Source organism: Lycium ferocissimum, chromosome 3 (assembly GCF_029784015.1).
Source record: "Lycium ferocissimum isolate CSIRO_LF1 chromosome 3, AGI_CSIRO_Lferr_CH_V1, whole genome shotgun sequence".
NCBI lineage: Eukaryota > Viridiplantae > Streptophyta > Magnoliopsida > Solanales > Solanaceae > Lycium > Lycium ferocissimum.
Genome location: NC_081344.1, coordinates 11,211,554 through 11,227,556, shown reverse-complemented (window position 1 = coordinate 11,227,556; position 16,003 = coordinate 11,211,554). Strand labels below are relative to the sequence as shown.

The window sequence follows — 16,003 nt, the reverse complement described above, 5'->3', positions numbered from 1 at the left end:
TGAAATTCTAAGTCTTGAGTGAGATACACACATTTCATACCATTCTCACACATAAAATTTTGAGCGTAATGTTTAAGCCTTGATCAAGATATACACATTTCATACATTTTTTATACATAAAATTTGAGCAAACTTTTTAAGCCTTGAGCAAGATATACCATTTCATACACAAAAATTTGAGCGATTATTTTAAGTTTTGAATGTTATATCAAAGTTGTATACAATGCTGTTGTAGTTGTATTAATTTTACAGAAATCTAACAAGAACTTTATACACGAAAATGTGAGCGAAATTTTAAGCCTTGAGCGAGATACAAATTTCATACCGTTTCATACACACAATTTTGAGCAGTTTTTTTAAGCGTTGAACGAGATATACGCATTTCATTCATTTTTCATATCATTTTCATACACTAAATTTTGAGTGAAATTTTTAAGCCTTGAGCGAGATATACACATTTCATACATAAATTTTTTAGCGAAAAAAATATTTTTCTTAAAAAAAAAAAGTTTTATATAGGGTCTGTAATGTTATGTTTTGTAAATAGAAAACTATCGTCACGTTTCGTAAATATTTCTCCTTAATATGTATATATACGTATTTTTCCCTATGTTAAAAGACAAAATCTATGAAAAACTTAAGAAGTATCTATAAATTACATTATTGGTAAATCTTTTATGTGTAAAATATATTTAAAATTTGTATACATGTAATGTCGGGTTGGTTTGATTCAATTTAACTTTTTTTAGTTAAAAAAAAAAAAATTGTTCCAACACTAAATCATATATTTTTGCCATGGTTTAATTTGAATTATCAGTTTGGTGCGATTTGTCGGTTTTCTTTACACTAGTACAAATTATTAATTTAGAGCCCATCTATACACGCACCAATATAATAACCGTTGTGTCCTGTTGAAATTATTTTTATTTAATCCTTTATTAATTCCTGTTATCAAAACTACTAGATATCAGAGCCCGTGCCAGAACGGGCCCAACATATATTTATAATTTTATTTTTATGCAATTATAAAAAGAATTGATATATTCTACAACATTTCTTGAAAAAACTGTAAAGATAGAAATTTTGGGATCTTCAATAATTTGTGCCATGATATTTCTTTGTTTCATTTATATGACTTTATTTAGGAAAAAGCTAATAGACACTTTTTAAACTATGCGTTAATCAAATTTGAACCCGAATTTCAAAACTTATTGATATACTTTTAAAAAAACGTCATTTGAACTACCATTCCCCTAGGCTAAAACGTGAAACTTTTTATACATATGGTGATTATATATATTGTGTCATATAACATGGGCATAGATGCGGTATAAGATTTCTATCCTTTTTTTTTTTTTTTACTTACTTAACCCATCATAGTATGTACTAATAAATTATTTTGGCTATTATGGTGCTCCATATATAATTAGAAACTTAAGACATTGGAAAATGCCTTTTGAGAATGTAATACCCATCTTAATTTCTTTTTAGGATATTAAACAAACTACAATAAACATCGAGTAATTTATTTTATCGGTTGTAACAATATTCAATTAATTTGATTATAGAATTACGATTGGTGAGGTAAGATATCACTCATGGAACTACAAAATGTAATCGGTTGTAATAGTAACTTTTAAAAATGAAACTTGATAGTAATATATTAACTACTTTTGAAAAATTAATCTTTCACCGTACTTTCTGTCTATTGAATATTAGTGCTATGGGAACACAAAAAAAGCTATGGAGATTGGAGGGAGAGATAAGTAAGAGACTATACATTAAAGTTTAATGGGAGTCACCAATTCAAAAATAACCGTTATAGAAATACCAACTGAATAAATCCACCATTATTGATTTAATGGGGGATATTTTAAAAGTTATATGGATATTACTTAATTTTTTAATATGAGATCCACATTATTTTTTTTTTAACATGAGTTGGAGGTCGACGACGAAATCACCTCCAAACCCACGCTTATATATATATAGTAGAAATTTCGGGTTGTAAGAAAGAATATTTCCAGGTGCAACTAGACAAAGTCATAGTCGACTAAAATAAACTTATTACACATATATGTCAAAATCAAAAGATAACTGACTGAAATTTTCATTTTATAAATGAAAACAGATATTTAATATCAAACAGAAGAGTTTGTTCATATTAGCTTGCAGGGAATGATGTTATAAAATTCAAGTACGAGGCTGGAACAATACACACTCAAAATCACTGATACCAAAAATATCAAAAGGATCAACTACTCAGAATGCTTGAAGTCCCCTTCTCCCACTGCTTGATGGAGCCATGAAAGTAGATATTAGAAATTGAATGTATGCTACGAAGCTCTGTTTATTGCTTTTTCTCCACAAGAATAATGAACATAAGAAATTTCATCGGCTGAAAAATTAAAAGGACTGAAGTTGCTCAAGCTTTAGGCTTGAGGATCTTGACAGTCTCCCAGGTGAAGTCCGCGTCATCTCGGCCAAAGTGACCATAAGCAGCAGTCTTTTGGTACCTAAAGTTGCCTCCTCTTGTCAAGTCCAGATTGATCGCGATCATCCCGGGCCTGAAGTCAAAGTTCTCCTTGATCAAGGCCAAAATATCCTTATCCGGAATAGTGCCCGTCTTGTAAGTGTCAACAAACACAGAAAGTGGTTCTGCCACACCAATTGCATAAGAAACCTGCACAATACAGCGGCGAGCAAGTCCTGAGGCAACCACACTCTTAGCTGCCTGTCTAACAATATAAGCACCACTCCTGTCCACCTTAGTAGGATCCTTTCCTGAGAAAGCACCTCCACCATGAGCACCCCATCCTCCATAGGTGTCGATGATGATTTTCCTGCCAGTGAGTCCAGCATCTCCATGTGGACCACCGATGACAAAGCGACCTGATGGATTTAGGTGGAAAATAGTGTTGTCATCAAGGTACTTAGCTGGGATGACGGGTTTGATTACATGCTCTTTCAAGTCCTGGGCAATCTTTTCATTTGTGACAGTTTCATCGTGTTGAGTTGAAATGAGAACAGTGTGAACTCTAATTGGGATCATGGCACCATTCTCGTTCTTGTATTCCACGGTTACTTGAGTCTTCCCATCAGGTCTGAGCCATGCGCAAGTTTTGTTCTTCCTCACTTCAGTAAGCTTGGCACCAAGCTTGGTGGCCAAAACATGAGTAAGGGGCATGAACTCAGGAGTTTCATCGGTGGCATAGCCAAACATGTGGCCTTGGTCACCAGCTCCAATTTCCTCTGGTTTCTTTGTAAGATGACCATGAACTCCTTGAGCAATGTCAGGGCTCTGTTGCTCAATGTTGACAAGGACCTTGCAGTTGTCACAATCAAGGCCGACATCAGGTGAGGTGAAGCCAATGCCTCTGCAAGTATCACGTACTATCTTCTCATAGTCTACATTGGCCTTGGTTGTGATCTCCCCAAATACCATGACCATGTTTGTCTTTGTGCAAGTTTCACATGCAACCTTGCTCTCTGGATCTTGTGCAAGGCAAGCATCAAGAATGGCATCTGAGACTTGGTCACAGAGCTTGTCGGGGTGGCCTTCATTGACTGATTCTGAGGTGAACAAGAAAGTTTCCATTTCTGCCCTGAAACAGAGAGAATGTGTTAAAACTGAAATCCTGGAATATTCAATTAACAAGACATTGCGGCAAAAGTCGATCGATCCCCGATAATGATGAGACAATAGAAAGCAGTAAGAATTAGAAAACAAGGACAACCAAGTATTCAATCATGCTGACAGAGAAAAAAGACTTCTGCACTTTGTGGCAGAGTACCATGAAAAATAACACACGGATAAATATAGTTGATTATTTTTAATTTAGAAAATTACAGTGGACTGTTCAATGCTTTATCATTATTTAGAGACACAACTTACAAGGTATCTTGTTTCATCAAACGAAGAGGTATTTGTCACAGTTCGCAAAAATCAGTCAATGCTGGACTGACAACTATTGGTGATTAATGTTGGAAAGAACAGGGGGAAGTCTACCGGGGTTCCTTTAAATGGTTAACACTCATTTCGGCCCGCAAAATTTGATTATAAGAATTTCAAACACCACATATTCCCATATAGATCTTCATTTTACACTGCATTACTGAAAAATCTGCATCATTTTCTTTTTGCTATACATGAAAACTGCGATCAAAGGAGATCCGAGACAAGTCAAGATCCATCAATCATCAAATGTCACTTGGTTTGAACAAATCTTCATTTTAAAGAACTAGAACAAATTCGTGTTTGGATAACGAATAAGGTGAAATCATATTTTTTAGGTTCCGAAAACCTAAAATCAATGGAAAACCTTATTCATTCCAATATCAACTCCAAACCCGTAACTCATAATCACAAGCCACCACTAAAACCAAACACTTATGCATCTACAATTGCACACCAAAACCATTTCTAATCCCAACTGTCCAAACCAAAGGAATACTCCTGATAGACAAAATTAGAATAATGTGAAATTATGCTGATGTTAGCACGTAAAACTACCAAATTCATGGACAAAATTACAACTTTGCTAACAGAATCAACGCGATAAATGAGATCTATTTACTACTTTACATGATAGTAAAACATAACGGTAAAAATAAGAGATCTAATCATAACAAACTTTTGTCGGTACGTACGCATGCATAAAACAAAAAAGTATTCTCACTAATAACAATAATGTCGTCACCTTAAACTTATTGCATTCAAGATTTAAATATTAAAAAGAAAAAACTTTTATTGACAGAAATGTTGAAATCGAATAAATGCAGATACAAAACTCCAGATCTCAATTTTAATTCAGTAAAAAAAAAAAAACAGAGGTTGGACAGTAAATAGAATTTTACTAAATCCATAGGTAAATTTGAGTTCATACCTTGAAGGAAAAACTCGTAGATCTGAGAAGAGAAAGAAGAATAGATAGTGTTGAGTGGTGGGAGTGATTTGTGTGAGTGTATTTATAGTAGCCAGCCACTCACTTTCTTCTTTCTTTATTAGGTACCACTCATCTGTTTCCTTTTATATCCAGTATATATATAATCAGTAGAGAGTAATATATAGAAATAGCTGAAAAATATTTTCATGCATCGAATGGTTACACCAATTAATTCAATTAATGATTAAATAAATTAATACTGTAAACTATAAATATACTCCATCCGTCTCAAAATATTTGTCGTCCTTACTAAAAATATTTATCATTTTATTTACCCAAGATAAAATTAGGTAGCTTTTTCCATTTTACCCTCGTATTAAGAGTAAATCCTACTTTACCCCCCTAACATTTAAGGGTTGGGAAATGATACCCCCTACACATATTGAATGGGAACGATAACCCCCTTATGTAAGATTTTCCGGTGAGATTTTTTTTTTTATTTGAATAAAGAGATTTTTTTTCTTTCTAGAATTAAATTACAAAAATATATGACTCTTATTATTGTTCCATTCACCTATTCTGAAAATAATGTACTCATCTTTTATGAAAATACACTATTTGGGAATTATTTGTTAATAAGTTTCAAGCTAGGAGTTAGTATTTCTTAAAGGGTGTGCTAAAGGCTAAGTGAACACTTGTTTTGAACCGGAGAGAGTAATTTAAGTTTAAAATTTTCATTTCATTATTAATAAGATGATTTATAGTCATACATATATTTTATAATGTATTTTAGACCACAAATTTTAATTATTTTTAAAACTCTGCGTCTAGTCAAATTTTTCATATCAATTGGGACGGAGAAGAGAATTTTATCAAAATTTATAATTTGGCATAAAACGCACACATCGAATGAGATTCATATATGTCCTAAATAGAAGTATTGAATGGTTTGAAAGATGTTCTAAATAGCTTAGCTCTTGAAGAGAAAACCAACAATTTTTCAAAATTTAGCTCATACAATTTTTTTTCAAAAACTCTAAAACTTTAAACACCAATTATATCCAACCAATTAAAATTAGGGAATAAAAATTATTGATACAACATTTGTTATTAACATATAGTATGAAAAATTATTGATAAAACAAATGTCACATAAATTGAAATTTATTAACAAATTATTTCAAGTAGTTGCTATATCTAAAAGATAAGTACATTATATTCAAAGGAATGGGTGAATGAGCCAATAGTAAGAGTTATATATTTTTGTAATTTAACTCTAGAAAGAAAAAAAGAAACAAAACTTTATTTAACAAAAAAATTCTCACCAAAAAATATTACATAAGAGGGTTATTGTTCTCATTCAATATGTGGAAGAGTATCATTTCTCAACCCTTAAATGTGAAGGGGTAAAGTGGGATTGACTCCATCAATGGGCTGATTTTGTGAGTTCACATACCAATATTTAAGAGATTTCATTATTATGGAGTAAATATTTATGGAGAAGAGAGTAAACATGATGAAATATGTTAAGAGGGTAAAATAGTCATAATGCTACCCTTATAAATGATTTCTTAATGGGCTTGTAAATGAAAAATGCGATAAATATTTTGAGATGGATGGAGTATGTATTAATCAATCATACTTCCTTTGACCCAATTTAAGTGTCTTTATTTGACTGGGCATGGATTTAAGAAACAAAAGGAGACTTTTAAATCTTGCTGTCTTAAATTATAGATGTGTAGTCCTTTAAAATTTTTGGTCTAAAACTTGCCTGGTAGAATGTTGGTAATTGAAATTTTTTACTCCTTTTGGGACAGACTAAAAAAGAAAGGAATAGTTAATTTATAGTTATATATGTTCATTATATGATATGTCTTCATGGGATTTGTGTAAACACGTAAGTATTTTAGATTTTTTACTTTTGCACACTAACAAATCCTGATAGAATTTAAAAAAAAATAGCTTATCATTAATCAAATTTTAATTTAATTAATATTAATAAGGATAATTTAATAAAATATTTACTTAATTAATAATTTTTTCTTAAAAGAGTGCAAAATACAATTTGGACAAGTAAAAAACGAGGGGAGTATTCAAAGTTTCCCAAAAGTTGATATGTTTGAAAAAGGTCGTTTTTGAAGTTTTTTGAAAAATGTTTGGTGTGATTTTTAACAGTAAAAAAGATTTAATTTGTACATCTTCAGATCTGTTACCATTTTTATCAAATTATTTATTATTTACCCTATATAAGTGAATAACTAATTTTTATATACGATACGATCTCAAACAAGTGCCTGCTTAGTTTCCAGCACGACACCAAATGGCCAACCATCGTAGTGGGACCTACCAGCTTATAACCCACCAACTCTACAGCGGGTCCCAGATTTTGTGTGTTAAATAATCATTTTAAACGGAATTGGAGTCAAATACCAATAAATAAAAATGGAGAGAGTAATTATTGGTTGAAGTTGGTGAGAATGTGTGATATTTTTTGCTCGGGAAGCTTGTACCTTGTGCCTCAAGAGATGTACGTGTTTGGTGAAATGTCATAGAATTGTTGAATCTTATTGCCAACTCAACTTGAAAGGGGTTTGGTAGTTTTTCTTTTAAGGGTTTGGTAGATGTCACTTTGCTAGTTCGCTTTGACAAGTATGGGAAAGTTACCAACCACATAAATAAAGATTTAGGAAACAAAACAAAAAATAGAAGTAGAAAACAGAAGGAAGGAAATAGGTGGAGTCTAAATAAGAAAGAGAATTGAGTGGTACTTATTGATGAAATTATTCCTTATATTTGCTATTAATTTTTTTTTCCGTAATGTAAAGAGTAAAGAATTATTGTGGAATTCATTACTTCCTTGTTGTATATGAAAGACGAAAATAATGATTAGGAAGAGTTACCTCTCTTATCTTGATCATTTTTAAACAAGAGATGCTTAAAAGGATAAAGGTTGTACCATGTTATTCAAAACTGTCATGTTATACGGAGTAACATTTATTAACTATCATTAGTATTTGTTTTATGTATCACAAACTTCTCAAAAAAGAGAGATGAGAAAATCAAAATGAAAAAGTAATAGAACGTAGGAGATTGTATTACTCACTTGTCATAAATGGTAAAGTACATTTTTTTTGGTACCAAACTAATTCGAATAGGAAAAAAGGGCCGCTTTGAACGATCCGATTGAGGAATTCGAGGTCCAATAACATTGCTAGTGTGGGCTGAAATGAGTCCAATTATACACCAATTCCAAACATTTTTTTGCGCGGATTGGCCTTCTTTTGGGGTGGTTTTTAAATTTTGTCCCTCATATTTGTTGTCTTTAAATTATTCCCCTCATATTACTGGTCTTTAATTTTTGCCGTTCGCATTGCAACTCTGAGCGTTCACGCAAAAATCATGAGGTTCTGAGTTCAAACCCCCGCTCAAGCATAAATTAAAAAAAATTGCAAGATAAGGTTTGGGTCGCGTGTATGCCGGACCCGGCATACACTTGTTAAGGAATTACCAAATTTATGCCGGACCCGGCATACTCATGCCTTATGGGCAAACTTGGCATAAGTATGCCTGGTCCGACATAACTTTGATAATTCCTTAACAAGTTTATACCGGTGGGGGCATACTTTTAATGGACAAACTTTTATCATGGGACCTCGCATAAACTTGTGAAGGAATTACCAAAGTTATGCACGGACCCGCATACTTATGCCAAGTCCGCCCATAAGGCATAAGTATGCGGTCCGCATAACTTTGGTAATTCCTTCATGTCAGATGGGGGCACGCGGTGGCATAATAAATTTAAACTCGCCTTGCGAATTTTTTTTTAAATTTTAATTGTGTGGGGGTTCAAACTTTGGAAGCCACGGTTTTAAAGAAGCAAAATTTAAAGATTTCAAATATGAGAGGCAAAATTTAAAGACCACCCCGAAGAAGGCAGGCGAATTACCCAATTTCAAAAGTAAATAGGAAAGGACACTCGCGTGTCCACTCAAATGAACTAATCCCATATTTAACCACTTTGTTTGAGCTTAATCCCACCAGAGTCCGCTCGGCCCAAATTAATGCCAAAAAATGGCCGGCCGGCCCAAAATAATGCCAAGGCTGGCCGGCCCAACAGCCCAGGCGCTTAAAAAAAAAAAGACTTTTTGTGGCAACTAAGTCGCCACAAAAAACGTCTCCACTAAAGGGCTGCTACAGCATATATACATATGTTTGATTTACATATACACTTTATATACAAGAATGATACAGTTTATATACATGTGCTGGAATTAATCATGCATTTATTATACATAAATTATACGTTAATTATACACATATTATACAATAATGATATGATACTTTTTTTTACATATACAATAGTGATACATATTATATACTACAATGATACGGTTTCTATAATACATTTTTTAAAAGTATGATATACATTCTATACAAGATTGATACAGTTTATATACACATGTTGAAATTATATATACACTTTCCATACAAAAATGATACATATTATATACCAAAATGATACAATTTTCTGTTCTATACAGGGTGATTGCACTGTGCTGATACACATTATATACACAAATGATATTTATTATATACAAAAGTGATACATACCTTAGTGATTCATATTTTATACAGTTTCTATACATTACAGATAGATACTGATACATATTTTATACACAAATGAAACATATCATATATAAAAATCGCCTCAAACATTTTTGTGTTTGGATTTTTACTTGACAATTGTCTTATTTAAGTTTTGGCTAACAGATGGAATTTGTTTAATTGCTACATTTTGAATTTGAGAAAAATTGAGCTAAAAGATGGGATTATTTATGGCCGAGCAGCTATATATGTCCTTTTGCCAAGTAAATATGGTTCTAATGCTCAACCTGACACTGATTAGCCTACTTGGTCTAATGGGCCGAAATTCCCGAGTAGTCATTTATCTTGAAAGCAAGATGTAGTTGGATGGCATATTCATAAATGGGTGGACAACTTACATAAACAGCTATCTTTTATAAGCTCCTTATAATATATAGCTATAAGTTTGCAATTTACAAACAGTAGGTTTCTTTGTAATTTCAGCTGTATTTTCGTATTTTTAAATAGTTGTAAGGTTGCTATCCGAAATACAGCTGAATACACCAAATACATGTGATATACATCTAACCAAATACACTAAAATACAGTTTAATACAACGAAATGTTATGTTGCTATTCGAAATACATCAAATACATATGACGTGAATGTGGTGCAACCCAATTTTGTTAATACAGTCAGATACAAGTGTCTTTGATTGTATTTATTTGATTGTATTTATATACAGTAGAAACACACGCACATTTAAATACAGCCAAAATAAAAGAATTATCAATGTATAAATACAATGAAATACACAACTCCCTCATGTATTTAAACAATTTACTCTACTTTGCTTTTATGATACATGTATTTCGCTGTATTTCAAAACACGAAAATACAACTGAAATTGCAATTTCTCAGAAAAAGAATGTGGCCAGCGGAATTCGAACCTGGGCACGCAAGGGCAAAGGACATGCCCAATGACCACTCCAGCTGCAGCTCGCCTCATGTATAGTAGCTACGAAATGTAAAATGTAGCTACGAAATGTAATTATTGCAAAAGGTAGTTATAATCCATAAATAGCTATTAGAAATAGTTACTTGGATCTGCAGAAATAAGAATGGGATCTTTACTCAAATAACCGACTGAATTTACTGTTTATTTTTTGAGATAATTACACATAGATACCAGAGAGGCATATAGTTTGTCATTTTTAGCCAACTACCCATTTCTTTCCCATATAACTTTTCGGCAATCTAAATTACCAAAATTTTAGACGAACTCGTCAGCGACCTCCTGAGCGGTGCCGGTGGCGAGTGAAATAATGGATCAGACCCAAATGCTCCTTCGGCAAATCATCGAATCTCTCTCTACCATTGCATCAACAAATTAGTTCGACATCTTCTTTTGGGGATCTAGGGCTTTATTTGCTTCTTTGTTTTGACCTTTTTTAAAGAGCACAAACCAATGCTGAAATTAGTAGTGCAGCTGATTCAGTAGATTGAGTTCTCTCCAATTTACAATTAGCAAAATTCCCAACTTCAACATGTTCCAAGATTGATGAGAAATCTTCTAATTAGGAAGTGAAAGTGAGAGTACTATCAAGTCAGTTATTGTTGAAAGAATCAGTGAGCTATGAAGGAGACAATTCATTGATTAATGAATGGTTTAGGCATTGGTTAAATTGCAAATGAGAGTATTTTCCAAAGGAAGAGGTAGTAAAGTAGTAGAAGAAGAAGTAGTACTAGGAAGAGGAATGGGAAAAGGGTTTTGCCCAAAACCATCATAATTCCCGTTATACAAATATATTGATTCATCCATGGGCAGAGATGTTTCCCGTTAAATGTTCTATTATCTTAATCAAATTGCTTATTGGTAAAAGAAAGATCCATCAGAAGACAAGAAAATAAGTGAGATTGTAACTCTAAGTTGTCCTTGCTTTTTAAGACATTTATACAATGTTTATACATTGTTATAAAAAGCATATCATTATTTATAAGTTATATAGTGTATAAGAATGCATATGTAATGTTAGGAGTGTACAAAGTAAACCGACAAATTGCACCAAACCGATAAATCGAGTCAAACCGAGAAAAAAATCCGACTAGTGGTTTGGTTTGACTTGGTTTGGTGTTGGAAAAAGAAACCCGACCATAATTGGTTTGGTTTGGTTTTAACTAAAAAAAGTTAAACCGAACCAAACTAACCCGACATTACATGTATTCAATTTTAAAAATATTTATACATAAAAATATTTATTTGTAAAGTAATTTATAAATATTTCTTAAATTTTTTCGTAATTTTTTTATCTATTATCATATTATTCAAGCTTGAACTTAGAATTTTGAATGTCAATAAGTTTTATATCCTATGAATGTTAGTAACTCAAATAAAGTCCAAACCAAAACTAACTCAACACTAATGCTAACAAAAGAAATTCAATTACCACTAGGAATGACAATAATGTTGGATATCTATTATTTAGTTTTGCATAATTGATTTAGAGAGTAAAAATACATAACTTAAGTTTTTTTTCTTTGTCATGTAATTAATACTCACTTTAGCATGACTTAGTATTTTTAGATTATGGTCATTTTCTTTTATGGCTTGTTACTTAGCAATATTTATTTTAACCGATTATATTAGCTTTTGTTGAATATTTTAATACAATGTCATCACTCTTCTCACATTTTGTGTTATTTTCTTAAGAAACACCTTAATTATATAATTGTATCTTACTAGGACTAAATAAATATTTGAAGTAAAAGTTTTATGTTTTGTATCAAAACTACTTCAAAAAAAAACCCGAAAAACCCGAGAAAACCGAATAACCCGAGGAAACCCGAGGTTGAAAAACCCGAATTTTATTGGTTTGGTTTGGTGTATAAATTTTAAAACCCGACACAATTGGTTTGGTTTGGTGTTTAAAAAATCCGAACCAACCCGGTCCATGTACACCCCTATGTAATGTATAATAGTGTATAAGGATGTATATGTAAAGTTACAAAAAGAGTTGTACAATTTATATATAGCTATACATTATATATACGTTATTTATACACTAACGATACAACGGGCTACATCGACTGCAAATTAGCTGTGTGGACTGTATATATGGGTTATTTCCTCTTGTTTTTTCTAATCCGTATAGATAGATTATATACGGTTAAACACATATCAAATATGAATTAGATATATATTATACATTCGCCAATTATTTTTAGTTTAGACGAGTGGGTGGACGATTATTTAAATTAATTCTTCCGTAAGAATTTCATATTTACATTGTCACTCATATCGCCAACTTAGACCACGAATGGTGGATTACAATAAGGGAGATTTACGGGATAGCACCATTTGCGAGTCTTTACTGCATTTTTGCTATAAAATGCTAGTTAACCATTTTTAGTCAACAAAAAGTTATCAATGATATATAACATTCAAAAAGTCAAGGGAAACAAAGATTTTTTTTTAATGAATACGGTTGGAATTGGAGCTGATTTGGACTGATTTGGAGTCAACCAACTTGTAGGCGAAATCTGGTCGATATTTTTTTCGCTACAATACATGTTTTCATATGTATCTCAGATACAGGTATATATGGATATACACAGATATACAGTGGATACATATGATATACACAGGGGATACATACTTATACATGCAAAAATTTCATCTTCTTCCTTGAAATCGTAGCTCAAAATTTTAACTCAAACAACATCAAATCGTCCCAGAATTGAGATTCGAACTTCTTAGATGTTTCCACCATAATCTGATAACATTAAATCGAGAAAATTATAATTAAGGAGATTCAAATTTCTAACCCAAGCTTCAAAAACTCTCAGTGGCTTCAATAGAGTTTTTATTCATCTTCTTCACTCTCCAAGCAACCAAAGATTGTTTTTTTTCATGAAATTAACTATAAAAGGGTTCTAATGACCCATCTTCTAATGGTAGAGAGTCATGAGGAGTTTCTCAATTATGCTCTATGTTTGTATCTAAATTTCCTTTGCTTAAATAGAAGAAAGGGAGGAGCAAAGTTTGGAAGAGGAAAAGTCTTGGTGGTATATTATACTGGAAGAGGATTGACACGAAAGAAACAAACATACAAATAGCTATTGGGCTAATATTGGCAGCATCTTATAAGTTGAGCTAATGTTATTGATAGTTTTTTTCTTTTTTTTTTTTGCTTTGAGCTGCCAAACTAAGTAGTTTCTCTTACGATAAAGCTTCACTAGTTTTTTTTAGCTTCCCACAGGGTGTTCGGCATCTGTTTTGGCTTCCCAACAAATTCGGATTTGTGCCGGGTAAAGTTCGTTAAAAGGGGAAGCTCTCTATATAATTTTTTCATTCCTGAGACTCAACTTTCGAACATCTAATTAGTTACGAGCAAGAGTGGGAATTCTATCCGTCGGACCACAATCATAAGTGGTTATAAAACTTCACTTGGAGACACCATAAAACTTAGGTGACACAAGCTAGATTTATTTAGAGAATACTGAAATCCGATTCCATTAGCTTGATCCTTTCTCCTTGTAGAAACACTTTAGGACATTTACCCAAGAATTTGTAACTACTAACTGCTAAAACTTGGCATATGAACAAATGACTTCTTTGAAATTGCCAAATCAATCGTAACTTTTATTTTTTTGTTGATCCGAATCTTGCTAATTCAGAATTATTGATCCAACTAAGTCTTTTTTTTTTTTTTTTTTTTTTTTTTTAAATTCCAATGCGAGTTCTAAATATTCTAGAGGTAATAGGTAAGAACGCACCAAACTATTAGAGTAAAAAATTATCACCTCAAAAGATCCTACTGTATTGTTTTGTCAATTTCGACCATAATATCGGATAACCACAAAGGCAATAAGGCATGAATAATCCAATACGTGGGAACTTTCCTCAATAGATGTGATGAACCTTCATGTAGCGATCACGGGAACAAAAACAGACGCAACCAAATTAAAATTTACAAGAAACAACTTGCAATTTGTAAAACAGTATCTCACAGCCAACATCGTGTAAGACAACGTTAGTGTTCTTTTGTGGGGAATGCCATGTCGGATCCGTACAGAACTAACGTTTTCATGGAAGTTTCGTTTATCTTTTTTCACAAGAAAAGTACACGTTTAATTAATGAGACTAGGAAGCTTCTTTTCTCCTTGCCATATGTATTACTGGGGGTAAGTCTTATGATCTTATCTATTCTCTTCTGGCCATCATCTCCAAAAAGGTAGTGTAATTATTATAATATCAACTTGCTTGAGAATTCCTATTCTACTACTATTACTTGAGTTGTTCCCCTCAGGAGTTCCAAAGAAATCATATAAAACTTAAAGGTGTCCTATTCAATATTGATTTTTAATGATGGCTTTAATCTCCTTATAATTTTATTTCGTTTGTTTCCAAGGCCTCTTTTTGATTTTGTTTTTACTTATCTTGATAGATTTTGAGTTAGTAGTAGCAGAAGGCGGCACACATTCTCAAAATTTTCTCCTACTTTTATCAAACTTTAAAAGTCAACATATGTAAATAGTTTTGTAATTTTAGAATGTTATTTAATCCATTTCTTCAGACTAGTAGATATATAGTCTTGTAAAATAGACACTAAAGAATATTAGATGTTGAAAGATTTAACTGAAACCTTGAAAATGATGAAAAATCTTTTTCTTTCTTAAAGAATACATTTGGCAAGTGTTACTGCTTGCGGTAGATATAGAGGTTGGTTATCAACCACTTTACCATGGCTTGTTTGGTGAATTTGGGTATACAACATGATTGCGTATATTCCCCTCATTATCATTTAAGTGATACATTTTCTTTTTCAATTTATTTTAAATATATATATATATATATATATATATATATATATATATATATATATATATATATATATATATATATATATATATATATATATCTTTATAGTTAGATACAATTTAATTTTTAATTATATCCTTAATGAAATAGTTTATAGTCACAAAAATTTATGTATATTCTTTTAAATCAGAAACTTAAATCTTTTTTAAATTTCATGCTCAACTATATACTATCATAGTGACATTTTGCTGGTAAACATGTTTATTATTTCTTGGGCAGCCAAAATGCACTTTATGCGTTGTCGTTCTTAGCCTGACTTGAGTGACTTGCTTTTTTAAACCAAAAAAAGAAAAAAGAAAATAGAGTGACTTGCTTTTGCGATTTGTTCGTCACCAATGACTTTAACCTTAGCCCCTGACGTCTTTGCTGACGCTAACATCAACTAGTTAAAGTCAAACTTCTATCTATGATTAACCAATGGGTGTGAAGCTGCGATCGACTATATTCATGGAATCTACTAGTATTAGATAAAGTGCAAAGATTATGGAGCAATTAAGTTTTTACTGTGCTAATGACTTTTATTTAATCATGAGATGCAGACAACTAACCCGTATACTCAATTGCTCTCACTCTTACATCCCTATATTAGTACGATGTACACTTAAATATAATCATCCCGTTTCTTTCAAGTTAAGTGTGTTGAAAATTAAA

General features: G+C 31.9%; 1 protein-coding gene across 1 annotated transcript; it reads right to left on the bottom strand.

Annotated features, from left to right (window-relative positions):
- Positions 1-2,089: 2,089 nt before the first annotated feature.
- Positions 2,090-3,620, bottom strand: LOC132049707 (S-adenosylmethionine synthase 3-like). The gene has a single exon (XM_059440612.1). The coding sequence runs from the start codon at positions 3,596-3,598 to the stop codon at positions 2,426-2,428; it is 1,173 nt and encodes a 390-aa protein (XP_059296595.1). The 5' UTR covers positions 3,599-3,620; the 3' UTR covers positions 2,090-2,425.
- Positions 3,621-16,003: the final 12,383 nt, after the last annotated feature.

Coding starts and splice junctions, on each gene's coding strand:
- LOC132049707 (XM_059440612.1), bottom strand. CDS start 3,598: ATGGAAACTTTCTTGTTCACCTCAGAATCAGTCAATGAAGGCCACCCC.